This window comes from Pteropus medius, unplaced genomic scaffold (genome assembly GCF_902729225.1).
Source record: "Pteropus medius unplaced genomic scaffold, Ma_sr-lr_union100, whole genome shotgun sequence".
NCBI lineage: Eukaryota > Metazoa > Chordata > Mammalia > Chiroptera > Pteropodidae > Pteropus > Pteropus medius.
In genome coordinates this window covers 15037360-15064781 of record NW_024352785.1, presented here as the reverse complement: position 1 = coordinate 15064781, position 27422 = coordinate 15037360, and the positions used below count along the sequence as shown (strand labels likewise).

Below are 27422 nucleotides of genomic sequence, written 5' to 3'. Positions count from 1 at the left end.
TTTATGGATTCCTACTCCCCTTTCACTTAGTTCACACCTCCCCCATCATACGGATGAGGTTTCGGGACATGCACTCCACTAGGGACCTCTCATCTATCTATCCTCTTCTGGAGCAACAGCAGGTTAGGAAGTATTTCACCCCAAAGCCTCTTTTTGTGTCTGTTCTTTACTGTTGGGCACAACCAACAGATAAATGTGGGACAGGGGTATATGTAGGTCTATCACTTCTGCAAAAGTCTCTGGCTAGCACTGATTTCTGGGGTGAATGTGACATACGAGTTATTAAAAGTTCCTCAAACGACTACTTGTCATTCTTCTTCCTGCTAGGATGTGTTCTAAAAGGATTCAGAGACGTTCTGAAACCAAGCTAAGGAGGTGAGAGTGAATGTCCTGAGCCTGAGCGCCATATAACCGTCAGTGTGTTCTTTCTCCAAAATAGACCTCGATTTTGCAGGGTGTTCCAGAGGGTCTGCACTAGGCAGTCATCCTCTGAGGCCTGTCTAGCTCTGGCATTTTAGCATCTAAGAATATATTTTGAGCTGTGGAGGAAGGCTTGGATTCTATCCAGTAAGGAACAGGTATTAATAAGGAATGTTCCAGAAAGGAAGGAAGGTATCTAGATGCTCTTAAGCGGCTGCTGCTCCTCCCTTCTTCTGGCTCTGGTTTTTAGTTACACAGTACTTGGCACAGAGCAGAAAATTAACAAAAGTGTTTGAATTTGAATCTCACTTTGCACAACACATTAAATCTCTTTCCAAATGCCCAAAGTTCATCCTTCTGAGGGATTTACAGCTTCATTTAAGAGGACAAAAGTTCTGTTAATAAACTCAGAGGCGTGATACTTACCAATGAGAACTGGATTTTCTAAAGTTATTTATGAAATGTAAATATGCAAAGGCAAAGACTAATTCCAGTTGGTCTATTATAAATTTAAAAGTTTTTCTATCTTTTATATGTCTTTTCTCCCTAAAAATGTAAAGCTATGAAAAACTAACGTCTGCAAGAAATTTCTGCCAAGCTTTTCTCTCTTCCTTTCAAGAACACATGGTTACTTACTTACTTAAACAGCAGAGGAATAATGGACATTGAGTTTATAATGTGTAAATATGCCTTAATTTTATCCATCAGTTTTCTGAAAAGCTTAAAATATAGCGAGAAATATATATATATTGCTTGACATTCCTGAGATACATACTTATTATTAGGTATGGTGTTTGCTAATATTTTGCCAATTACCTTCATTTTTTGGAACTTCTTGCAAATGTGCATCTCAGGATGTAATAAAGAATTTTTAAAGCCACATAACTTAGTGGGCCAATACAATGAGTGCATTGTACCAATATATTTATGTATTGTATAAGGTCGTGGGTTCAAAGGGCTACTCTTTTATGTTGGCTTTATTTACATGTGAAATTTTTTCCAAGTGATACAGGGAAATGGATACCATATGTTTCCCAGCTGTTTTGGTCTGAAGGAGCCATTAAGAACGCTCTATGGAAATGAATTCTGTCTGAGTCTTACGAAAACACTTCTTTCCATAGAAGGATCTAGAAACTGAAGAAGGGGCATCAACATTAGGCTTGTTGTCCTTCCCCTTATTCAAATCGATGACTCTTTTCTAGGTTCAAAGTGAAATCTATGGTTTTGTCTTGAAATCTAGTCTCTGTCTTTATTGGGGAAAAAAAATCCCGGTTGTGAGAAATTTGATTATTTAATAGTTTTTCATGAGAAAGCTCTAATTTATTGCTATATCATATACTTGCCTGAAAAGAAAGGTAATTTTATGTATGTGCAAAAGACACAATACAACCAGTTTATTTCTTGTAAGCTGGGCAAAGAGGTATTTTAAACACAAGAAAAAGGGCTATTAATAACTGGCAAGATTTTCACTTCTAAATTTATAAGTCTACCAAAAATTTCACTTAAACGGTTATATCCCAACCATAATAAATTTTTTATAATACATGGAAACAAATTCAGACTAACTATAATTACTCAGAAGATTTTGCGGCTAAATTTGTATTCTGGAAATCACAAATAAATACTTCACATGTTAACAAATTTTAAATCTCTGAAAATTTTATCTGTTATCTTATTAGATCTTTACAAGCTCTGCGAGAACAGGGTATGCGTCTAATTTATCTCTCTGTCCCACAAAGTACCCAGCAAACTGCCTTACATAGTAGGTTCTTAATGACTTTTAGTTGAATGGATTCATTTTTAACATCTTACGAATGTAAACATACCTAACATACTTGTCTGCCTGATTATGTCACAAATTTTCTAAAATGATCAGTGGGTAAATGAAAACGTATTTGAGGCTGATTTATAGGTCACAATGATCTCTTCCGATCTAACTGGCATTTGGAATGTCTCTGATCACCAGTAAGGTATTTCCAATTGCCTGCTGACCATCCATACTTCACCATTTATTCAACACTTAATGTGAGCCTAGGATGTATAAGTATTTGTAGCAGGCAGCATGTTCTGATCCAGGGGTCTTATCTCTCACTACCCTTGCCTGCTTCATCTCCATCCGACTCCTCATTCCTCCCCCCCTCCCCTCCTCCCCTCCCCCCCTTCCCCTTTCTTCACCGCCCCCCCACTCCCTTCCCTAATTTCTCCCTAAATTTATTTCTCATTTTCAGTAAACCTGGCCTGGATCACATAACCACTTACACAGTCTCCCAAGCAATCTATCTCCCAGGCATGGCTGACTCTTCCCTTTCTTTGACCCCTGTCCCTCATCCCTCAGAAACCAAGTCCTGCTGTGGCCTGATCCTCTCAAATATCTTTTCTTCATCCTATTACACTGACTGGACCACATCGGAACCCTCCCACAGCTTCTGCAAGGTTCTACCTACTCCTTGGTCTTCCTTTCCTGTCCTGAGTTACCCCCTCTTCAGATAAATCTGATTCGTTACTTCTTAGCTCAAAAATCTCAGGTAGCCCTGTACTGCCTTAAACAGTATTTTCCATTCGGTGGGATGCATAACCACACAGTATTTAAGATGGTACACAGGAACCACGCTAAATACCCCGGACTGAGATAGTGAGGAAGTTATAGACTTTTCATCTCTTTCTTCTTTCTAATTAATTTAAGGAGTCTCGAGCTGGTGTTACAGTGAATTTAACTCCTCTCTAAAACTTATTATCTTCCTTTAGAATAATGAGACCACAGGCCATAGGCTCAGAGATTTTCATAGGTAAAGGGTCAACAGGAATATTCTGTTTTCACATCATTCATTTTAATGATGACCTTGAAATTATTGCAAGAAACACTGGTTTTCTATTTACAAAACACTGATGTAAAGTTTCTTTCGACAACAAGTGTTTAAAAGTAAGTTACTTTAGAAAACTATATTAAGTGAATAATAGTACAAGTGGTATACAGGTAAAGCAAAAATAGAAGTGGATGTTGGATATATATACACGTTATGGAAATAATACTTGAATTACTAAGGTTTGGAAAATCCTGGCTTTTAGGATAGTAGCTAAATTCTTTAAAATGGTATATAGTACTTCTTTTATTTATTTTCTAATTTATCTTTTCATCTCAGCACTCATCATCCCCACATCACTAATTTTTCCCTGCACTTCCATCATTAAACTCACCCTTTTTAGATCTCTATGTTTTTTCCTCATTCTCCCATCTTTGGGAGAGATCCCCCCTCTCCTAGACTGTCCTTGCTCTCTTCTCTGTCTGAGATGCGGGCTAATCTGACAAGATTCCACTCAGGTGTCACCTCCTTGGTGCACTTCCTCTGACTCTCCCAGGGAATTGTTGCTCCTTGCTTCTCAGTGCCCTGACAATATTTGACCATACCTAGAGCTGGGCATTTCTGAAATTCTATTGCAACTATTTGCTCATGCATCTGTCTCACCTTCTCTCTTGAGAAGTTCCCAACGGCAAAGATTGCTTGTAAGCATCCTTTGTCTCACCGATGCTATGAACACAGCATCTCACAGATATTGGGGCTCAGTGGCTAAATCTTTTAATGAATGAATGAATAAAAGGAGGAGAGAGGAAGGAAAGGGAAGAAGGAAGGAGGGAGAAAGGGAAGGAAGAAAGGGGAAGAAAGGAATATGCTAGACCAAAGATGTAAAGTATAGTAAATAAATGAGTCTTGTAACAATGAGTCACTTGCCATCTTTTGGGCACACAAATTGTGCTGCTATTTCAAAGATAGTGTTAGCAAGCTATTGAAGATGTTCAGACATTTAGAAGATATGCTGCATATTGAAATATTTTCATATATTTCCTATAAGTTCTAAGTCTCGATTTCTTCATCTGTAAAATGAAGGGGTTACACTATATGATTGCTAAGATCTGACCCACCTCTAAAGTTCTTTAGTATACGGAATGTCTACAAATAACAGGGCTCTTTATTCTGAGTGATTCACTATGAAACACTGTAATTCTTCTGGATCCATGTCTTTCAATAGATCCTTACAATTTATAATTATGAGGCTAAGCTGATTGCTGACACAGAACAACTTTTTGGCTTTTGAGACTGATAAATTAGTATTTTCTTAGGAAGATAATGTACAGTTTGCTATTGCAACGGTGGATCTAGCTGTCAAGACTGAACATCAGTGCTGGCTCCCAAAATGCCTATTTACTTTACTTCTAAATATGGAGTTAAATGTCCATATTAGAAAATGAGCTTTAGACATCAAGAAGAGAAAGAAAAAGGGTATGCCTTTAGGATAAAATAGTGTTTCCCTACTGTTTACTGTTTAAAGTTGAATAAATTCTATATTCCATGAGAAACAAAATGGTTAGCTTTAACTGTAACTATCTTTAAAAAAGTACGTAACAATATGTTCCACATCTATAGCTTCTGGAAACCCAGGACCTTCAAAGACATATCTTCCAAGTTTTCCAACATTCCATTTCCTTCCATTTGTACACTTAAGGAAGGGACATTATGAAAGATTAGAAATGTCAGTACTAGAGTCACAAGTTTCCTTAACCAAATGTAAACTGAAATCTGTAGGAAGCCCACTTATTGCAATCACCTCAGGCTCTATAAGAAATGGTGACAGGTATATCTCTTTCATGAAGCCAGGAAGAAGGATATGGAATCTGAGTGAGGACTCTTTGCAGGATGTTCTGTATTGTCTTAGACTGTAACTTGACCTGAGAAAGAATTAAGTTTACTCTGGATTTGGTGAATTGTACCAGGCCATTATGTTGAGAAGAATAAACATGTGTGGGGAATGCATGTTTCTATAATGTTCCCATGGGGTTGCTTGCTCATCCCTTTCATTGATGCCACAGACACTTTATTGAGAGTACTGTGAGACTGCAGGGAAAGTACAGAGGACTTATTACTGTATTGTAAAAATATCAATCAATGATTTATTCACAATGACATTAAAATACTACTGGAAAAGATTCATTGATTTGGTTCTAAATTTCCTGCCTTCAAGTGGTTACTGATACCAAGCAGCTGTTGCAAGTATCATATTCAAGTTTCATCATTCCCAACTCTGCCCAGAATTGTCAAGACCTGCTCATATAACGTTGTTCCCCGTCGGCACCCATTTTTTTGCTCTGTGAAAACTCGGAAATACTCAAGCCCTTATCACCCTGGATAGAAAGGTACTTCTTCATCAAAGAGGCATGTTCTATGATGAAATAGACTCGATATTTTGACAAATTTAAACCTCTAGGCTTCAAAAGTACAATTCACATAGAATAGCGATTGGTGGGTCTAAAGAAAGTACATAGTTTCAGAGTTATTCCGTCATCTAAAAAGTATGCTGACCTTCACTTTGACATTAGCAAAACCTCTTAAGCGGATTAAGTCTTGTATCCACTCCAGGCCCACTTACCAGGTTTCCTTTCTTTTTCTCCCTCTTTGTGCTGAATTGTAGAAAGAGATATACATCAAGGGACAGTGAAAAGGCTCATCAAGCAGAAAAGCACAGACACAGGGGAGAATTTGCTCAGTGTGCTTTCTGGAAAGCGTTAGCAAGCAGTTATTAGGAAAGTGCAGAAACACACCAGTTTTAACTGAAGGTGGCGATGTTTTACAGCGTTGATCTGTCAAGGACAAAGAACAAGTTACTGCTTCTTTGTAAGAGAGAACAAGCGGCAGATGGAGAGAAGTGTGTATAGGGGTGGAAAATTCCTACCCCCCTGCTCCCCATCTCCACTGATTGCTCCCAAAATGCCTGTTTCTTTTACTTCTAAATATGGAGTTACGTACCCACATTAGAAACACAGCTTTAGACACCAGAAAGAGAAAGAAGAAAGGATACGTTTTTAGGGTACAAGAATGTTCACCTACAAGTTTATTGTTTGTTTGTTGGTTTGATTTCTGGAAGTTAAATTAATTCTATTTCCTATGAGAAACAAAGCGGTGAGTCTAGGAAATCTGGTTTCATTCTGAGGGGGATGCACTTTAAGGGCTGGAGGGGAGGAGAAATGGGAGGAAGAACCATCGCTGGCCTGCGGCCTACTCTTCCTCTTGGCAGGCCCACGTGAGCTTCTGCCTGGGCCAGAGCTCTAAGTTACAGGCTGCACAGAGAACGGGGCAGGTGCAGCTGAACAAAGCCGAGTGCAGACAGAGGCTCCTCCCAGGATAAAGCATGGCGGAGCCGCTCTGCCTCTGTCTCCTAGCGCACGTCAGTGTGCACTTCTCAGGCACTAGTATAGCCAATGAGAAAAAGATTTCTGTGTAGTTTAAGACTTTCTCAAAATGATATGTCTGAATCGTAATTCTCCTAAAATTTTCTCCATTTAACACTTTAGAATTGCTAATACAATATATTTCTGTAAAGCTATCTATGTTTCTGAGTATAAGGCAAGTGTATAACTTTCTTAGAGCTTTTCACAAAAAGTCTGGAGGATGGATGAGCAGTTCTCACGTGTTCTCACTTGAAAATAAATGAGAAAGCAGGGGATTTTTAGTACCACATGGAAAATCACATAGCACACTGATTGCTGAATCAGGATCCGGCTTCCCTAACTCTAACTTTCCTTCCATAACACTGCAAGACCACCTTAATGAAAATTAAAATTATTTCCTAAACATGTAATTCACATTTTTGCTATTCGGGACACATGTAGGAAATGTGATTCCAGAAACCAGTAGGAAAACCTGGTTGTACTCATTTCAGATTCATTCTTACCCAAATCCCAAACTGTCCTCTGCCTAGATTTTGGCAACCACTGGCTATGAAGCATCTATGTGCGAGCAAAGTTAGGAAAGTAGTTTTTAATAACAATTTTTCTTAGAAACAGCTGAGTGAAAGAACTTCCCTGCTTTATTTATCTTTAGTGGCATCAGCCTAAATTTAGAGTCATTTTATCACTGAGAATTTCTTCTTTCAGCTTCCAATTCCTTCAACTGGTTAAAGGTGGCGATTTCTTTCTAATATAAGCAAGAGAAATAGAAATATAATAAAACTTGTTCAGAAGTGTTCAAGTAAGTGGTAGAATGCTAAAATACTCTTACAGGGTTTATTCATTTCATAAACATTTGCCGAATGCCTTCTGTGCACATGGTCCTAGGGGTGCAGAGGTGAATGAAATAGACATAATTCATGTCCTCATGGGGAAATTTGACAGTAAAGCGAGTGTACGAATGAATAAGAAATTACAAAAAGCAAAGTGCTCCGAAGGAGACAAGTAGGATATTGGAATAGAAAATGGCTGAGAAGTCTCACCATGGAGGTAGTATTTAAGCTAAGACCTTAGAAATAAGAAGACGATTATGTAAGGATCTGGAGGAAAATACAAGAGGAAAGATAATTTTGTAAACGCTTTGGTAGGAGGAAGCACATTCTAAATGCCTAAAGCAGGAGAGAATCTGGACAGTTCCAAAGCTCTTACATCTAGAGCAGAGTGAGTCAGGGGTGAAACGATCAAAGATGCAGTTGGGGGAGGTTGTCGGGGACCAGCTCCTTTGGAGATTTTATTGGCTACAACAAAGAGATTGGTTTATAATTTAAATGAAATGAGGTATCTCTGGAAGGATTTCATAGATAAGTGAAATGATCTGCTTTACATTATAAAACATGTCCTTCTGTTTACTCTGAGAAAAATAGAGGGTGGGTCAAGATTGGTGGTGAAAAAAGAAGTGAGACTAGTTCACTGTCATTAGCCCAAATGAAACATAAAAGTGGAATGACCTAGCTAGTGGTCGTTAAGATGGAGAGAAGTAGACAGATGAGCATGGATGACTTGAGACCTGGTGACAGATTAATGTGGAGTATGAGGGAGAGGAAGAATTATGGCTTCAGCCACTGAGGGGGTATGTCAGTAAACTGAGTGCCTTTACTGAGGGGAAGTCTGCATACAGATATCAAGTAGGACATTAAATAGGAGGCTGGAGTGCTGAGGTAAGCAGCAGTAGCATGTAGGTAGCATATGAAGCCAGGAGAATAGATGAGATACCAATCCAGAGAGACTGAGAAATGGAGAGGAGAGAGGATTCTATTGAATACTGAAGTCCCACTTGGATATTTAAAGGTCAAGTAGAGAAGGAAAAGGAGTTGCAAAGGAGACTAAGAAGATGGCAGTATCAGAAGAAAAACGAGGAGAGAGGTCGTGTCACGAAGCCAAGAAAGGAGAATGTTTCCAGAAAGAAGAGGCCAAGAAAGATGAGAGTATCAGTGTCAATGGACTTGATAACGTGAAAGTTGTGACCATTCCCAGAGAGGTGGAAGTCATACTGGGGATACTTAACAGTCAATGGGAGGTGGCAGGCTAGAGATGGGGAGGTTCCCTTACCTTTTTAAGGTAGGCTGGTTGTAGATCAGGGGATCAGGGGAGAGGAAGCAGCTGAGAATCAAGGTGGAATCCACTGGAATGGGTACCGCTTGCTTGTTTTTTTTTTAAGATAGGAGATAATTAGAGAGTATTTATACGATGAGGGTAGTGACTCCATAGAGAAAAAGACATTGATGGTGCAGCTAAAAGAGGAGACAACTGAAGGATCAAGGTGTCAAACCAAAGGAGGAAAACGTATGCCTCATATCTCGATTATAACACAAAACCCAAAGAAGTAAGGCTTCCTTTCACCTTTTCACAAATTCATTTGTCCATCTATAACTCAGATATATATTTAGCACCAGTGCCAGGCACTGGCGATACTATAATGAACAAAACTGCCCCAAAGAGATTTTATTTAGTCTACTGGAGAAAACAGAAATCAAACCAACATCACATTATTAAAAAATTTAAAAATATAGATATTTAAATAGGAAAAAAAAGTATAGGGAGCTAAGAAATAATATAATTGGGCAGTTGATATAATCAAGGCTTGCATTGTCCAAAATAGAAGCCATTAGCCACCTGTGGCTATTAAGCAATTAAAATGTGGTTTGTAGTACATGCTGAAATGATAACAGTTTTGATTTATTGGGTTAAATAAAAGATAATAAATTAATCTCATATGTTTACATTTTTTAACGTGGCTAATAGAAAAATCTTAAATTATGTCAATGATCTGCATTACATGTCTATTGGACAGTGGTGGTTTAGGGAATCAGGTAAAGGGGCTCTGAGGAAGTAAACTTGGAGATGAAAGGAAAAAAGGAAGGGCATCCCCATATCAAAGAACACAGCACATTTGGAGAACTGAAGGAGACTCCTTGATGTGACTGGCAGGAAGAAAGCATGGGGAGGGTGACATGTGAGAAAGTGTGCTGATCCAGGAGAAGACCATCCGGGGCCTTGAAGGCCACATAAGAGTTTCCTATTGTATATTTTGAGAACTATCTGGGGAAACCATTGCCTTGTTTTGAGCATTGATCAGATCTGTATTTTAGAAAAGGCTTGAGAGTCTGCATTTCTACCAAGTTCCCAGGTGATGCCGATGGGCATGGCGCTGGTCCTGGAGCATACCGTGAGATGCCAGGGCCTGAGTGATCGACTGCCGTAGGAGGGTCTGGGCTTTTGTGGGTGACTACTGACTCTCTTCAAGGGCTCTTCGACTATGAGATTCTAGGATTCTGTTTCTATTACTCCACTTTCTTTTATCACTTTTAAAGGGAAGAGTCTGTGCAATGGAGATACGTGGACAAAGACAGGTCATTTAAAATGGGAAGGCAGAGCCCATGTAATACTATGTGGTGACAGAAAGAAATTTAACTATGGGTGGCAAACACGCAGTGCAATGTATATATATGCCATACTGTTGAATTGTATGCCTGAAACTTACTGGATTTCGTTAACCACTATCACCATAATAAAAAAAAGAAAAAAATACTGAAAGACGAAAGAAAAAAGACATACTTTCAGCAACAAGTGGGGTTCTGTCAGAGATGTAATAAAGCTTCAAAACTAGTAACAACGCCCCCGTCCCCCAACCCCTGCCAACGTGCAGTCACACTTTAGCCTTGGATTGGGAAGATGGGACAGGAGAGACCACTTATTCCTTAGGACAGGATTGAGACTTCTGGGAAGGAAGTCCCTGTGAGGCCTCAACAAGGTAAAAGATACTTTTTCTTTGTCCCTGTGCTTCAGTTCTTTCCCTCGCTGCCTAAATGCTTCTCTCTTTACTTCCAGGTTTTCATTTTTCCTTACTGTAGATTTCCTTAACTGTTTCTACCAAGAGGAGATTTCTTTATCAGTTTTAAGGGTGGGAGATACATTTCTTAGAGTCCAATAAAAATAAACTGAAACATGGGAGAGGAGACTGTGAGTCCCTTACCCTAAATTTTCTCTCCCTCTAATACTTTCTCATTCTTGATTTCTTAATTCCACGATGCTGTTAAGCTTTTAGAAAATCGGGGAGTTGTGGTGCTTATAGCTATGGTCAACTGAAGAGAAAAAGGGGAGAATATGCACTGTATTTAAGCTCCACTATCTCCAGCCTCTTTCATTACTTCGACACTACCTGAGTTTACTCTGAACTTTTCTGTCACCCTCTGCTCCCATCTTTCCCCACCATGACTTCTACTCTTTCTCGCAGAAACATAAACAAAGTGATAATGATTTAAAGGCAGAGATGGTCTGTCTCTCCCTTTGGCCAGAATACGGGCAGCTCTACATTCAGGAGCAAGTTCTGTGGTTTATTAAAAATGATGGCCATACACATTCTGTAACAACAGAAAAAAGCAGCAGATAAAATTGTTCTTACATTATGATTACAACCACACAACCAAATATACCTCAGGGTAAAAATACTATAAAGAAATATAGTAATTTTGTATTAGTGGCAGGGTTAATTATACTTTCCATTTTTAATAATGGATTATATCACCTATATAATTATAATTGTTAAAGAAAAACAAAAATAATTGTTTTACTGGACTAACATTCTCATCTAGTTGTTTTATTCTATGCAAATTCTTACTATAGTTAAATAAACTGAAATTTTTGTCAAAATGTTAGATTCTTTACTGTATCAGGTTGAAGTGTTCATTTTCTTGACTGAGATCTTAGAAAATGTGCATCTTTATTCTTTGGAGTCCATTTTATATCACATCAAGGGAAATGAATTAATCAGCAGGGTTTTCAGTCTAAACTGCCACATCAACCTTCCCTTTCATGCTTTTAGTATTAAACTTTAATAAAATCGAAAACAGGAGGTTTATATACTTAGTATCATCAACTATGTAAAAGCAGTGCTGAAAGAACAAATTTCATGTCAACTTACTATTTTTGGTGCTAGCTGAAATCCTTGAAAGTCTTACAAAATCATATATTTTCAAAAGATTGTCACAAAATTTACATGCACAAGGACTAAAAATATAGCAAATTTGCAATGCTTTTAAATATACATCCAAAATGATTTTTAGTAGATACCAAGTTTAAAAGTATGGTGTTCCTTTACCCATTGTCATCCAAGTGATATATTATTTAGGTCTATCCTTTCAGAGTCTTTTCTCAAACACATTGCAGGGCTATTTATTACTGTTTTGTAACTGAATTTTCTAACCTCGGTGTATCTAAGTTTTCAGATGCAAAACTGCATTAATATTTATCTGCCTTTTATAAAAAATGATACGAGCTCAGCAGATACATATTTTGAAAGAATCACGAGACATTTAAAGTACCATAAGTTGAAACAAATGTGTATTTAAATTTCCAATTAATTTAAAAAAAACTCAAAGTCAATGAAATTGAATATGTTTGATTTGAATACCATATGTCGACACAACGTATTTTAGTTCTCATTTGGAGAAAACCATACAACAGAGTTCATATTCACTGCCTGTGTTGTCCTCTCTTCCTACATGAGTAGCAGAGATTAAGCAGAGAATACATGCAAACATTTCACAAATAACTTCCTCTTAGAGGTGTAAACATTTTCATGCATAACTTCCATGTTGCTAATCCTTGGCCCCCACCAGCCAGACATGGCTCCTTGGATAAAAATCACTCTTCAGTTGGCTCGAGTTCATAGTGGCTCTGGAGTCAGCAGACCTGATTTCGAACGTGCTTGCTAGTTCTAAAACTATGGTCAAATTAGTTACCCTTTGCGAGCCTCAGTTTCCACATCAATAAGATGGGCATAATAACAGTCCTCCCTCGGAGAATTATTTTAAGGACAAATAAGCTATTTACAGTGGACCTGGCATAACACCAGGTCTAAGCACCTAAGAAATTACTGGGAGCACTCAAGAGCAGACAGGCAAAATTTGTTCTCAGGATCCCAACTCCTAGTTCTCCATCTCTCTCCCACCTTCCCGTGGTATAGCCAACATCTTTACATTCCTTCGTGAAACGTCTTTTATCACAAAAAAACTGAAACCCAGTCATAGTGTAGTGTAATTGATGGAGAACAATGTATAATATTACTATCAGGGAAAAACTAGATTTCTACAGGAATCAAAGCCTTGGCTAAAGGAAGGGCACTTCCAGGGAAGATGACATTGGTGAGCTAGCAGAAGGTATGGGGACACTGCCTGGGCCTCTGGCGATACTCAGCCATCTGCCTTTCTCAGACCCCATCGTGGATTTGGCCCAATGTCCAAGGATGAGATGGAGTGAGCCCTGGGGTTCACAGAAGGGCTTCCAAGGGCCACCAGTAGGGCCCAGTTGATAATCCTGCTCCCCCTGGAACACTTGAAAAACAGACAGAAAGGGTGGGCATGAGTCTTGTCTTTGAAGCCCACTTGGAAAGGCAGGAAAGATATGTGGTAGGTCCTGGGGGCCGATCTGCGGGACTGACACATTCTGATCGGAGCATACATGTAGCCATTTGTATGCAATCATCCGGAGAGAGCAAGAAGAATGAACACTTAGAACTGTAGAGGAAAATTTTAACCAAGGGAAGACAAGATTGAGGATGATTGCTATCTCTACACTTAGTGGCACCCTTGCTTGCCTTGAAGGGATTATTCTTATTTATGGTTCTAAAGGAAGAACCTGGATCAAAAGATAGAAATTCAAGAGACACTGATTTTAGCTAAAGAAAAAAATTAACCTTTATAGATAGGCGGCCTCATGAGACCGTGTACTCCATCAATGAAAGGATGAAGTACAGGCGGATGACCCCATGAGTAGGACAATAAGAACTGCCTTCAAAGAGCTGATGGACTTTGGACTATGTGAATTTTTTTTTTTTACTTTTAGAAAAATTTTATTTGTAAATAATTAGACTTTTTTTTCATTTGTAGATAAACTTAGAGAAGTCGAAAAAATAAAAATAGTACAAAGAACACCTGTATACCTTTTATCTACATTCATCAGTTGTCAACATTTTACCCATTTCCTTTATTATTTGCACGCTCGTTTGCTCTCTCTCTCAGACTAGATGATCTTTAGGGTCACTTCCAATGAGAGTTATGATTCTATATGCCGAGGCTTCTTTCTAGGTAATCGGATTTTAGACAAATTGCACTCCTGCTGGTGGTGCCGTTCATGGCACCTGGCATAAATCTGACCTCTGCATACATGATGGATGGCACCCTATACAATGTGACCCTGACATCATCCTTACTTTGATCATCACACTGTAGCTACATTGATTTTCTTTTCCTTCCTCATACATGCTAAGCTCCTTTCTGGTTCAGAGACTTTGCACCTGCTAGTTCCTCTGCCTTCAGCACTCTTCACTGATTTTTCATGTGGCTGGGTCCTTCTAACACTGCCTGACCCCCCAACTCTCCTTCTCCCCCACAACACATACAAGTTGCTCTATCACATTACCTTAGTCTCTTCTTCCCATTCCCTGAAATGTTGTTTTAGTTGTTCACTTGCTTGCCTATTGTCTGTCATCCTCTACAATGTAAGTGCCTTAAGAACAGGGGACGTGGCTATGTCTTGTTACTGTGTCCTCAGTGCCTAGTACAGAGAACAATCTATAATTATCTGATGAATGAAGAAATAAAAGAACAAATGGATCCAAGAACATCTGATCTCAGAATTGTTAATACAAGGATGGACTTTAACATTTGACGACCTATACAAAGTAGAAAGTGCTTAACAAACTTTAGAAAGGAAAAGAGAAGCGTCTTCCTCTGGTGGTGTATATTCTAAGTGACAAGAGGTTGGGGAAAAATTTTCCCAGAGGGTGCCTCATCCAAAAGAAAGATGTGGACTCTTCTCAGAAGCCAATCTGCCTTCTCAGAAGCCATGTGTTTGAAAAAAATGACCATAAAGATGGAAATCTGTAAGCACGGCTGGAGCAGATTCCTCCTGGGTCTTTGATACAAGAAAGTATGGAGGGATGCGGGAGGTGGTATTCCTACATTTGGATGCCCATGGAACTACTGAGAATGCCTTGATTCTTTCTGAAACTGGCTGTGACACACTTTACTATGCTGAGATTTCTTTCAAAGGAGTCCACAGATAATTCTACATAGTGTTACAGAGAGATGGGATCTTTCCATGTATTTCTTTTTCTAGGATCATTCTTACTCTCTTAGAAAGTGGTTTACCAGCCTCCAGGTCCACAGAAGTGGGGGTGCACATGTGACTACCTTGAGTTATAACCTCACACATCCATTTCCTATCATGTCTAATTATTGCTAATTACCTTGAGCCCTACTGGGTCTTTGCTCTGGGTGAAGTTTTAAAGCTTCTAAACTTGAAACTGATCTTGCTTCTCAACCGAAAAAAATGTCTAACATTACCGCTGTGGAAGTGGCTAGAAGTCACACAACCCAAAGAAAATGGAATGAACAAACCCCAGGAAAAATTACTTTAAAAATCTTCAGTTAATTCACTTAGTAAGCAAGAATAGCTATTTAACAGAGAAAAGAAATTCACCACTTAATGAGGAAAAATGCTGATTTTCATAGTTTTAAAAGACTATCCTGAAATTAAACTAGTGACACCGAGTTCACCTATGTGAGAGGTAGTATATATAATGCATAAGAGAACAGAGGGTAGAGGCAGACTTCCTGAGGTTTGAATTCCAGCTCTGTAACTTAATTGCTGTGTGACTCTGGGCAAAATATTTAACTTCTCTGTTCTGTGTCTCAGTTTGGTCATCTATAATACAAACATCCTAATAGTGCTCAGCTCACAGGGACTCTAGAATTAATTGAGCTACTGTAAGTAAAGTGCTTACAATCATACCTAGCACACACATTAAGTACTACTGAAGTGTTCATTATTATTTCTTCTCCCTACTCCCCAACTCCAATTAATAAAAAAAGAAAATGTTGTATCTACAAAGTACCTTTGGATATATCACTTAATTTTGATCCTAATAATAGTCTGGTAGCATTGGCAGACCAAATTTCTTTCTTATTTTATAGATAATTAGTCATAGGCCCAGAGTCATAGAGCTGATAAATGGTTGAATGTTAACTTGAACCCAGGTTATTTTTCCTCTGAGGCTCTGGTCCGTCCACTGCAATATGATTGTTGTGTCACCGACCACAGTCAGAAGTTCAGCTTTGAACCTAGTGATTCCTTCTAAGAAGACACATCCTATAAGCCTTATGGCCAAAGCCTCTGTTACACCCAATAGAGACTTGAGTGTATTTCAAATAAAAAATATTTTTTAAAACCTGAAGGTAAATAGAAAGTTTTATTTCAAATTAAAACCATCTTGTATGATGTTTCTGACCCAAACATTGAAGCGTTACTTACACACACACACACCCCCCCCAGGAAGACTAATTATTTTCCACGTCTCATCTAAGCAAAATGTCAAAAGAAAATAAACAGTCTAGGAAAAAAGTAAATTTGTTTTGTACAAGTCCTTTCAGTTAGGCCTACAATTCTAGTAGCTGTGCAGGAACAAACCATCTATTTATATTTAAACATGATACACATAATTTGAAGATTATCTTAAGCGTTCTATCACCCATGGTTCTCAGGATTCTAGTTACTATCAGAGGAGGTCCGGCTTTGGCAAGGTTAACGGTGATGCCTTAGAGGAATTACTTGGAAAAATAATAAACATCATTTCATAGTTAATGCCATGGTATCGTTCCCATCAATATTCTTTTTTATTTTCATTTTTGCCCATCAGAGAGAGAAGAGGAGAGAGGCTTAATTTGATTTACAGAGGGAAAAACAACTCTGAATGTAGTTTTTTTGTCGGGGGTGGTGGGGTATGCAAGGAGAAAAGGTCAACCAGCTGGTTTTCATCTATATGCCATAATTCTGTTTAGTTTACACTATTAAACTCCAAAGTTTTGCTTTAATCTTAACTATTACAGTATGCCTTATTGCAGATTCTATCATGTCGCATCCCTGATAGGGTTTCAGACTTTGGACAAGCACCATCCCCCAAGCTGGCCTTGCCACATGGGTAGCAAATGCATCCAACATTTTTTCATTGGCGCCTGCATCATTATGTTTTGTCACCAATGGTTTCTCGGGTTTTCAATAAATTGCTGCATATACTGTGGTTTGGGCTGTTGAGATGATCGCCTACATTTATTTGTATACAGCCACGTCTTCATTAGGGCCTCCCTGTCCTGTTAGCCTTTCGAGGATGACCTAACGTCTGTTTGCTGAGAGTAGGGGTGTGTGGAGAAGCCATAAAAACAAAATAAAACAAAACAAAACAAATGAACAAACAAAAAACAGAAAGCAGGAGCAAACAATGTAAGTAGAAAGAGCTTCCACACTCTCAGAGTCAGGATGAGAGGAGAGCTGAGAAGGAAAACCTACCTGATCTGTCTTCATTTTGTGAATCACATCTTCGGCACAGTTCTGGGATGGTCTTGAGTGATGTAACTGAATACTGAATGAGAAACCAGAGGAGAAAACAGTGTAAAATAACAACTTAAAATGAGAGCATGCCATTCACTCAAATTGCTCAGAAAAATCAAAACACAAGAAGTGATACTTGAGTACATATATATCTAAAATTCTAGTGACTTTTATCCTAAATAGACCACTTAGTGATCTGGCAGCATCCCAAGCTATACCTATAAGCATCTAAGCCAATTAAAGATGCCTGGAGAACCCCTTTTTAGCAAACAAGGTGAAGTACAGCCAGCAGACATTCTATCTCCCATCACTTCTGCTACTCGTGGAAGGTGGCAGGATGTTCTGACCTTGAGAATTTCTAGAAGACGGCCATAATATTTGCATTCTGAATTCTAAGAGCAAATCTATGTGTGAAAAGCCAGAGGGAAGAGCACCCAGTTTCCTGTAGCATCCAGGGCAGCCAGGAGCCATGTCTGCACTGATGCTGATAGCAATATGCAAACATCCCTAATGTTGCCACTTGCCACAGCTTTTACTGTGTGGCATCTGTAATCTCCATGGGAAATACCAGGATAATGTTATAAAAAGCGAAGGGAGCATGGTTTTGTGTTTGAAAGCTCATTTGTTTCATACGTAGATTAGAACGAACTGAAAGAAACCATCTTGTAGGTTCAGTCCCAGCACCAACTCAGGGGTCAGCTACCAGGGTAACATATTATGACATAAGCGGGGGCAGAGTACATAAAAATCAGAAGAGCTAAAACAAATGTAAAATCAATAGCTATGATTTATGGGAACTACGTTTGGTGCCAATCAATCTTTCTTGAGAGAAGGGTGTCTTAAAATAAAAGAATGAACTCTTTCTTTAATCAAAGGGCTGTCTTCAATCATACTTTAATTCATGAAGTACAGCTTCCTAAAAATATTTTGCTTGGTACCTTTAGGAAACACGTTCTTATGAGATGAGAATGTATTATAAATTACTTCACTGTTGCAAAATTTGGGGGATTGAGAGAAAACATTTAATCTAAAAGAAAAACGATCATGGGAAACTCATTAGGATTATTCTAGCATTACCAGTGAAGAAGGTGTAATTAGGACACATTTGTCAATAAGAAGGTACTTTAGTTAGCTTGATGTTGATAGATGAAGCAGTGTCTACATGAAGACGCCCCACTGCTTCCCACAGGGCATCAGGACAGCAAGACAGAGGGAGGAGCAGTTGTAGCTACTGTCAGTTTGCCAACTCCATGTCACAAATTAAATATCCGGTGCATCCAAGTAAAAAATAAAATCTCAAATGACTAATTAGAGAAATTACTCTTACCTGTCTGATGCAATAACATCCTGTTTGTGCTGGCCATTCCTTAGAGACTATAGGTGTTGTAGTAAATCCACTCACTCAGAGGGAGGGATGACTGTCTCTTAAATCAAAAATGAACTTCAAAATTCTTTTTCCCTTTTACAATATGTTCTTTGGGGGTCGGGGGTAACACATGTACAGAAGGCTTTTTGTTGTTGTTGTTGTTGTTACTAATAAGGTACCTTATTTTTCCAGCCAAGTACAAGCTCTCTAAGGAATCTGGTAGCTTCTTGAGACCAGCTGGTACAGGTTAAACAATTACACAGTCTATAATTCAATTAAAACTGGGCTTTTTGTTTTGGCTGCCATGTGCCCCATGAAAGTACCCTTTGGCAAAGTCTTACCCACTATCTCGCTCTCTCTTTTTTTTTAATTTTCGTCTAAGACATAATTTTAGAAAGAGGAAATTTAAGATTGATTATGTTTAAATATAGTTAATGATAAATTCAATAAGGTTGTTCACTGGGCTTAATGAGGTATATTTGATTAAACTGGGCATGCTGCTATCTGTATTTCCAGCCACATGCATCCTAATCATCACCTCTCACCCCACAGTAAAGTATGTCAGAATGTCTGATTTATTAGCTATACATCTAACTCTTCCTATGTGACCTTGAAGGTCCATAGTGTCTGTAGTAACTTTTAATTTGATGAGGTTTAAATGAGAACAGCATGGCCACCTGGTTGGTGTGGGAACTGAGCCACAGGCAGAGACTAGCTTAGCTGATCCCATCCACTGCTTCAACCTACAACACACATGGCAGCTTTGCCTCTCCACACTCTTGGTTATATAGGATGTCACTTTTGTGATGGCATACATCTTAATTCTTTGGGAATAATGACCTTGAATAAAAAGCCATGTGCTGCTCTGGTAATGGAAATAAAAAGTACAGCAGTCTAGGGAAAGGATGATATGGTGGCCAGAACAAAGTTTGGGATAATTGTAAGGGGATATGAAATGTCAAATTCAGCAATGACTCCAATTTATACTGTGAACAAATACACCATTCTTTATAAAGACACAAGAAAAAAACCAATTTGTAGTTTTGTTTCAGTTAAGTGCAAACACTATTCTTTGGATAAAAGATAAAGCTAAAGAGAATGTTGCAAAGATGGTTAAGTCGTGCTATGAAAAGATGAAGAGAAAACACAATTCGCAAAACCAACACGCAGAAACATTTTCCTATTTGCAAATTTGGGAATAAGCAAATGATCCAGGAAGTCGCCCTTGCACAAATGCATTGTGCTACCATCTGGGAGCTGAAAGGGAGGGCGTCCTTGGTGTCCCAGTGCACAGGACAGATGGCCTTTTATATGAAGCTGTCAGATCACCAACTCATCTCATTCTCAAGACAATGGCTCTTAAGAAATCAACTATTGTCATTTTGGTCCTATCAGAATCAAAGCCCAATGTATCTTCCCTGTCTCTTGTCCCTAATCCAAGCTTTGAAATATTCTGTTCCCTTGATTCCTATTATCCTTGGGTGATATGAGAGGAGAGGAGGTTTGCAGATGGTTGAGACACATTTCTTATCTTTATATTGCCCTAATTAATTCTGTTCTAAATATTTTCCAGAGGTTATCCCCTCTAGAAAGAGCCTTTTTGATCCAAACTTTTTTCCACTCCCCCATCATGTCTCAAGAAAAGCCGCTGTCAAAGGTTGACTAGCTGCCTCCGCTTCAATAATGTCTCTGTGCATTCAAAGTTTAGTCTCCTTCTGCTCCTTTGCTCCTGGGTCCTCCTCGCCTGCCACGCCTTCCTCTGGCCAAATGGAGCTGTTCTGCAAGGCTAGCCTGTGTTCTGCCTTCTCCATGAAACCCTGGATGACTGCTTCAGTCTTTCAGATCTTACACTGTTCTGTCCTTGGTAAAATATTGCCTTGCCTTGTGCTCTGTTGTTTCCTATGTGTTAGTGTTGGCTCCTACAAGTGCCTAGGGGCAAGGATAGTATCTTTGGCTCATATATATGGATGCTACGCAGTGACTTATTAGCTGTTTGACCAAAATAACAAGATGTATACACATTTGATTAATCTCTGGGCATAATATAATAGGTGTTCGATAGAGTTCTTTCATATTTAGGTAGAAAGTGTGAATTTCCTCCATTCTTCAATATGCAGTAGAATTAAATAGTTTTCTATAATGCAAATTTGACTAAGGTGCTTTTCTGTTTCGAATCCTCCACTCACTGGCTCTGCTCTGCCTACAGGGCAAGACTGCATGCCTTGTATGGTACATGAAACCCATCATGAGTTCAGACTCATCTTTTACCACTGTCCACTTCCCTTTTGATTGTGATACTATCGAATTTCTTGCGGATCGCCTATCTACTGTTTTATCTGCCTATACATGTATGCATGCTATTCCATCTACCTGGAATACCATTCCATCCATTTCATCAGGCAAACTCCTTTTACTTCTTCACGCTTTGCCTGGTTATCACTTCCAAAATATTTTCTCTGGCCCAACCTGGCCAGCTTTCAAACTGTGGTCTCCTGACCAGGGCATCGACACCATCCAGGAATTTGTTAGGAATTCACATTCTTGGGCCTCACCCCAGAATCTCTGAGGGCAGGGCCTAGCAATCTGTGTTTTACAAGCTATCTAGGTGATGCTGATGTATGCTGAAGTTCAAGAACCACTGCTCTGTATTATTTCCTTTTTTAAAATTATTTATTTATTTATTTTAGTATTTATCATTATTATTTATGCCTTCAGCACCTGGTCTTCCTAGGTGGTCTCTCATCCAAGTACTAACCAGGCCCAACCCTGCTTAGCTTCCGAGATCAGACATCGTGCTTGTTCAGAGTAGCATGGCTGTAGCTCCACTGGGGCACGAACCCAGGACACCATGGACTGTGGCTCCACTGGGGCACGAACCCAGGACCTTCTGCGTGTAAAGCAGATGTGCTAACTGCTACACTATGGAACCTCATCCTGTATTATTTCCTTGTTTTAGTCGTATATCCATTACAGAATCCATCACATCACATTTCATCTATGTTTATAATTTGCTTTCTCTACTTCCTGAGGGTGTAGACATGTTTTATTTACCAAAGATACTGGGTACTTACTAGACTGAATAAAATGAACTCCCCTATGTAGCCCATGATTTTAGTGACGATAATAATAGTAATAATTACAGTAGTTAATATTTATATAGCACTAATCTTAGAAAAACCCATAACTACAAGTCTAGCATTGTAATCACGGTAAATGTAAAGAAAAAAAACCACTTTCGACTTATTAACAATATGACTGCTGGCTGATGCCTTAGCCTTTTGTATAAAGAACAATGGATTTAGAGCCAGAAGATCTGGATTCAAGTCCCAGTTCTGACATTTATTAACTCTTTGGTTCTGGACAAATAATTTCATATCTCTGAAGCTCAGTTTCCTTATCTATAGAACAGAGATAACCATATAGGATAATGTAAGTGAAGTCAATTTGCAAGCTGTCAAATGATGTTAAATGTTTTTGTCTCTTTTCTTTAACTTGCTTTCCACGTGTGTAGCACAGACCTTACCTCTCACCTTTAATCTACTCATGACTTTTAAATCAAGATGTGAGAATTAAATGAGGCAGGAACAGGGAGACCGAGCTGGGATTGGAAGGAAAGAAAGGTGAGCTCAGCCTGTCCCAGCACATGATTTGGCTTCTCTTTGGTCTTTCCACATCCAAGAGAGTACTTAGCCAAGGGTTGACACTGAAACGTAGCTTCACAAACTATAGAGTTGATATGACGCAAGACAATCCTACACAACCCAGCCTACACCAGTCAATTTTGTCACTCTGCCATACAAAATAGTTTGAACAAACATGAGATTCATAATAACAGTGTGTGATTTCTACACTGGCCTGTGGGACCTCTGACCACCCTAGATATTGTTAAGGCCTGAAATGCCTTGGCCCTTACTCCTGACAGCTGGAGCCAGTTGGGTGAACAAGCAGACATTACTCAAATGGTAATAAGCCACAGAAAATTAAAGAGCTAAAATCCCAAGCACCTTTTCAAGCTAGAGACTTTTAAACAACTAAGGTCTCATTAAGTTTCCAAAAGAAACAATTAAGCCAGTCATCCAAACAACTATCCTGAAATTCATGATTTCTCACATAGCTTTCCAAAACTCAAGCAGGCATCTCGACAGGCACACAATGAAATGACAACAATGTGTACAAGCAAAGCTGGTAGTGAAAGCAAAGGCACACAGCTGAAATGAGATTTTCAGAAACATATTTTTCTAAAAATCTGGCAACCTCTCCAAAGGCCTGCCCTTCCAATTCAGGAAGGGGCATGCCAACTGTATACCCTCCATAACTGATTATGCGCCACCGTCCCTTCTCTGAGGATGTGCTACTAAGAGCCCTCTGCTAGTCTTCAGGTCTTCTCTCCTATCTCCTCCGGACTCTGGCTCTGCCATCATGCCCTCTTCTGACCTTTCCTTCAGCCTCTCTCTCAACATCGACTTTCTCCTCTGATCCTATAAAAATAAACAAGTACCCCACCACCTCAATACATATTGCCTCTCCAGCTGACCATGGACTTGCCTGCTCATTTGTGTTCACAGCCATCATTTTTAAAGAATTGCCTGGGTTCTTGTCTCTACTTCTTTACCTCTGCATTTACGCCACCACCATATGACCTCTGTCCCATCACCTCACAGGCACTGCTCTTATTATGGCCACCAATGAGTCTTAACTGGAAAACCCAGTGGGCACTTTTCAACCTATCTCTTTATAATGACCTGTTTCCCACCATTGACCACTTCCTCTTGTAAGCTCTGTAAATCATCCCCTCCGCCCCACTCCGTTTGCCTCCTGTATCTATGAAAACTTCTTTCTAGTTTCTTTTATAAAAGACTCTTTTTCTTTGCAGGACATACTTCTGCATAGTTTTTCCTGGAACATTCTTCTCTTTCCACATTCATTGTTTTGTAGGTGAACATACTGACTCCCACAGTTTCAACTACCACCTCTATGTAAAAACACCAGTAATCTACATTTTCACATGTCCATCCCAGTCTGCCTTAAATACATTTCTTTCTACCATTTAGGCTCCATTAAAGAATAGTATTATAAATAATCCTATTTTCAAATGAATTTGATTTTTGCTATTGTTCCTTGTTTTTATTCTATCTTCCAAAGTTTTAAATATTTGATAATAAATTCTTTCATGCTAAGATACTGCTTGTGGTTGTATTTGGGAAAACTCAGAAACTTTTGACCATATTTAGAGTACACCAGGAATTACTCTATTGTAATGTTAATATGTAGTCAGGCAAAAGATGAAAGTCCACATTGGTAAAGGTGGTGAGATCACAGTATTGATTGACCCCTTCCTACTGTGAGAAGTGACCTGGGAGAACAGGGATGGCCAGAGGTGACCAAAAGGCCCAGCAGAGGTCATTTTTAATGCAGTGGTTATACACGTGGATTCTAGAACTAGACTGCACATACTACATGCTGGCTTCACCATTTTGTAGCTAATTAATCTCAGTTATTTAACCCCTGTATGTCAGTTTCTTCATCTGTAAAACAGATACTGTTCACTAGAACGTGGCTGTGGAGATTATGACCTAAAAATGTAAAACATGGGAATAAGTATCTGATACATAGTAAATGTTCAGTGAATGTTAGCTATTATTATTATTTACATTATAAAGTATCAAAAAAGAGCTTTTAAAGTAAAGCCGAAGTAATGGTAACTGTTAAAGGAAAAATTACAAAAGAATTACAAAAGATATTTATCTTGCAGTAGGGCAGATGCTGGACATAATCTCTGCTCAACTTCAACGATGGTCTAGTTTTAACTGTGAACCAACAATCAATCACCACCAAATATAATGACTGCCTGTCAAGGATGGGATTCAATATTGAAATTAAATGTGACCTACCATGAAGTTAACCTAACATTTAATAATCTGCTCAACTGTTACTATAGGATACTGTAAACTCTGTGAGAACACAGACCAAGTCTGTGTCATTCACCCCAAGCCTAAAACCATGCTTAGTATATTGTAAATGTTTAATGAACACTTGTTGAACAGATTGGCATACAATTTAATTATGCATAGAAGGTAAATAGTTTGTATAAATGACATGCATAGTCAATCTAATAAGTGATATGACTATCAAGCAAGATAATAACTTTTAGGGCTATGTGCAGAGTAAAAGAGCAAACAAAAAAATCTGACTTTGCTCATTCTTCTTGGAAATCATTCTGTTTATAAGGTTGCTTTCTACCTTCTCAGGAACGGATGTCTAGTCCAAGATTTGGAGTCAGGAACCTGGGTTCCAGACCTGGGCTGTAACACTAGCTATGGGACATGAATTTATAATTCATCTTTTCTGGATTAGATTATTCCTAATTCCTTTCCTGGCAGGAGTTAAGAAAACAAGACATATGACTTCCAATATTAGAACAAGGCACAAGGTTTTTGATAATAGTCTGCTGCAAAAAGGAAGAATGAGAGGTAATTTCGACTTGAATACAGGACATTGCAAAAAGTTGATGAAACTAGATCATACTGAGATGGTTGCTAGAAAGAGCAGGGCTAATAGATAGAGACATTTAAGAAGAGATTGAGGCAGCCAGACACCACATCAAACTCTTGGTCAACCTTTCAGGAAGCACAGTAGAAAGTATAATAGGATCTTACTCAGGTAGATTCCTTGATAGAGAGGACAGGCAAGCCAGAGTCTTTGTATCTTTAATATCTTTATATTCTGTATCACACCTAAAATCAGGGCAAAAGCTGTATTCTTTACCTGCCCAACTCTTTGCCTGAGTCCACTTGATGAGCAATACATGTCCTTTCACAAGATCTCCCATTGCTGAGAAATGGCTCTTTGTCAAAATGTAATGAAATCTGGGAAGTATCAATGGACTGAGTTGAATAAAAGGTGGTACACACAAAACAGAAGTGGGTAGGTAGTTTAGATCTATAGGATAGAAAATATGAAAACTCATTGCAAGTGAGATTTGTTTGCCATAAAAATTTATTTTTCTACCAGATAACAGTTCCGGCACCTTAGAAAACTGAATCCACATAATTCTGTATTATTACTCTAGGTTGCAAGGTCTTAGGTCATAGGGGATAGTAAAGTGGAAGGACATTTATTTATCGTGATTTCATTTGACTTGCACAAAAAAAAAATAGTTTATGCAATTACCAACAAATGTCAACATTCACCAAAGTTGCAGTCACAATGATACAGAAGGCATCAAAAATTCCTGTGCAGGGGAATAGAATATTTTCCTTACTTGTATTTGTTTGTGTACACATAATCACACGTGTGTACGTATTTATATGTGCATGTATATATACACATCTACATGTAGGTATTTGAATAAGTGTGTATACATGTGTGTATGCATAAAAGTATGTGGGTATGTGTTCACATACATACATATATAAAGTTTCAAATTTTTTCCATAAAATCCAGGGCAATAGGTAGAGATGATTATTATTTTACAGATGGTAAAGTTGAATTACAGTAAAATTAAGAAATTGGTCTAAATTCTCTTTAGCTTATTTTATTTTATTTATAACATATACCAACTCCATTAGTTCCAAAAAGCTATTTGCAATTGTTTCAGTGCCTATCTAGGGACAGTAATGGGTGAGATGACTGGTCCAGAGATTCTACTACTCAACCAAGTTGTTCAGAAGGGGAAGAGTTCTGTGTTTAAATCCTGACCCCACACTTACCTATCTGAAACCTCGTGAAAGTCATATGAGCTCTTTAAGTCTTATTTTCTTAATCTACTAAATAGGGGATTAAAATACAGCCTGCTTTGCAGAGTTGATCCGAGGCTTAAACAAGATAATGACTTAAATAGTTCAGTGTACTGCGTGGCAAAGTCAACATTTAATGGCTATGAGTGAAGCTCTTCAATGGATCCACGATTTGGCCTGTGCTGTATTCGGTCTTGTGTTAATAATATTTTTGAGAACAGCAAATTGGCCTCTCTTAATAAAATAAATACACCACCATACCTACTAAAAACTCTATGGTAAAATAGTATTCTAGAGCATTTTTCTTTTTTAATATGGAGGGATCTGGCTTCTGTATGAATAAAGAAAGAAATCTATAAACCCATTTGCAGTGACAGAAAAGCCCTACTTTGAACCTGTGTTTATGTGTGTCGTCATCTCTCCCTCACAGATCTGCAATTATTACACAATGTTCTGCTCTTTTAGATGGCAAGGTCACAAGAATGTATAGTTTAAAAACTGCATTTGCAAAGGATGAGTATTATTTTAGAGTCTGGGAAACTTCAAAATAATTTGAGTGCCTTCTGTGTTTTGTCTCATTAGGTAAAGGCAAAAAAAGTTCCAGGTTTTGTTTTTTTTTTGTACCAATATACAGCTTGTATTTTAATTAAAACAAGAACCAAGCTCATGACCAGAGGGAAAAATCATGAAACAGAAAGCTTAGACGACATAATAGGGCTATGGCTGGAGAGGAAGAAGAGCAGTTTTAAACTTGGGCATCTTCTTAGCAAACATCTTTTTCAAATGTATTGTGCATTATCCTCCCCCCTCCTGCCACTTAGCCAGGAAAGAGTCTTAAGGGCTGTCAGAGACAGAAGTTTACGGAATCCTAAAAATAAAGACATATTTATGGGAGGCTACATTTCTTCTTATGCCAGTGAATTAGCAAGTGGGACACATCTTCATATTTCAGTGTTAGCATCTGAATAGTCTCCATTTAGTTCCTAGAGCTGCTGTAACATTTAATGCTCCTAGTTAACCTAAATAGGCTGAAAACAATTGTTCCAGTACTTAAGAGGTTATCTCTACTGTTTTCCCTGTCAAGTCATTATATAAGAACAATATGATCTGGCACATTTAAGGTATTAAACCTGCATGAGGTTGAATGGTTATGAAATAATTGACAACATTAGAGAGGCTGACAGTCAAAGTCAAGTTTCTTTAATTTCACGCAAGTATATAATAGGCCAGGACTGCT

General features: G+C 38.5%; 1 protein-coding gene across 2 annotated transcripts in view; it reads right to left on the bottom strand.

The window, feature by feature from the left end:
- Positions 1-27422, bottom strand: part of SNCAIP (synuclein alpha interacting protein) — a 140353-nt gene that overhangs the window by 33423 nt on the left and 79508 nt on the right. For both annotated transcript variants that reach the window (XM_039848548.1, XM_039848549.1), the window contains exon 3: positions 17042-17114. In XM_039848548.1, the coding sequence (XP_039704482.1) occupies positions 17042-17114 (73 nt within the window). The remainder of the gene's footprint in view (positions 1-17041; positions 17115-27422) is intronic.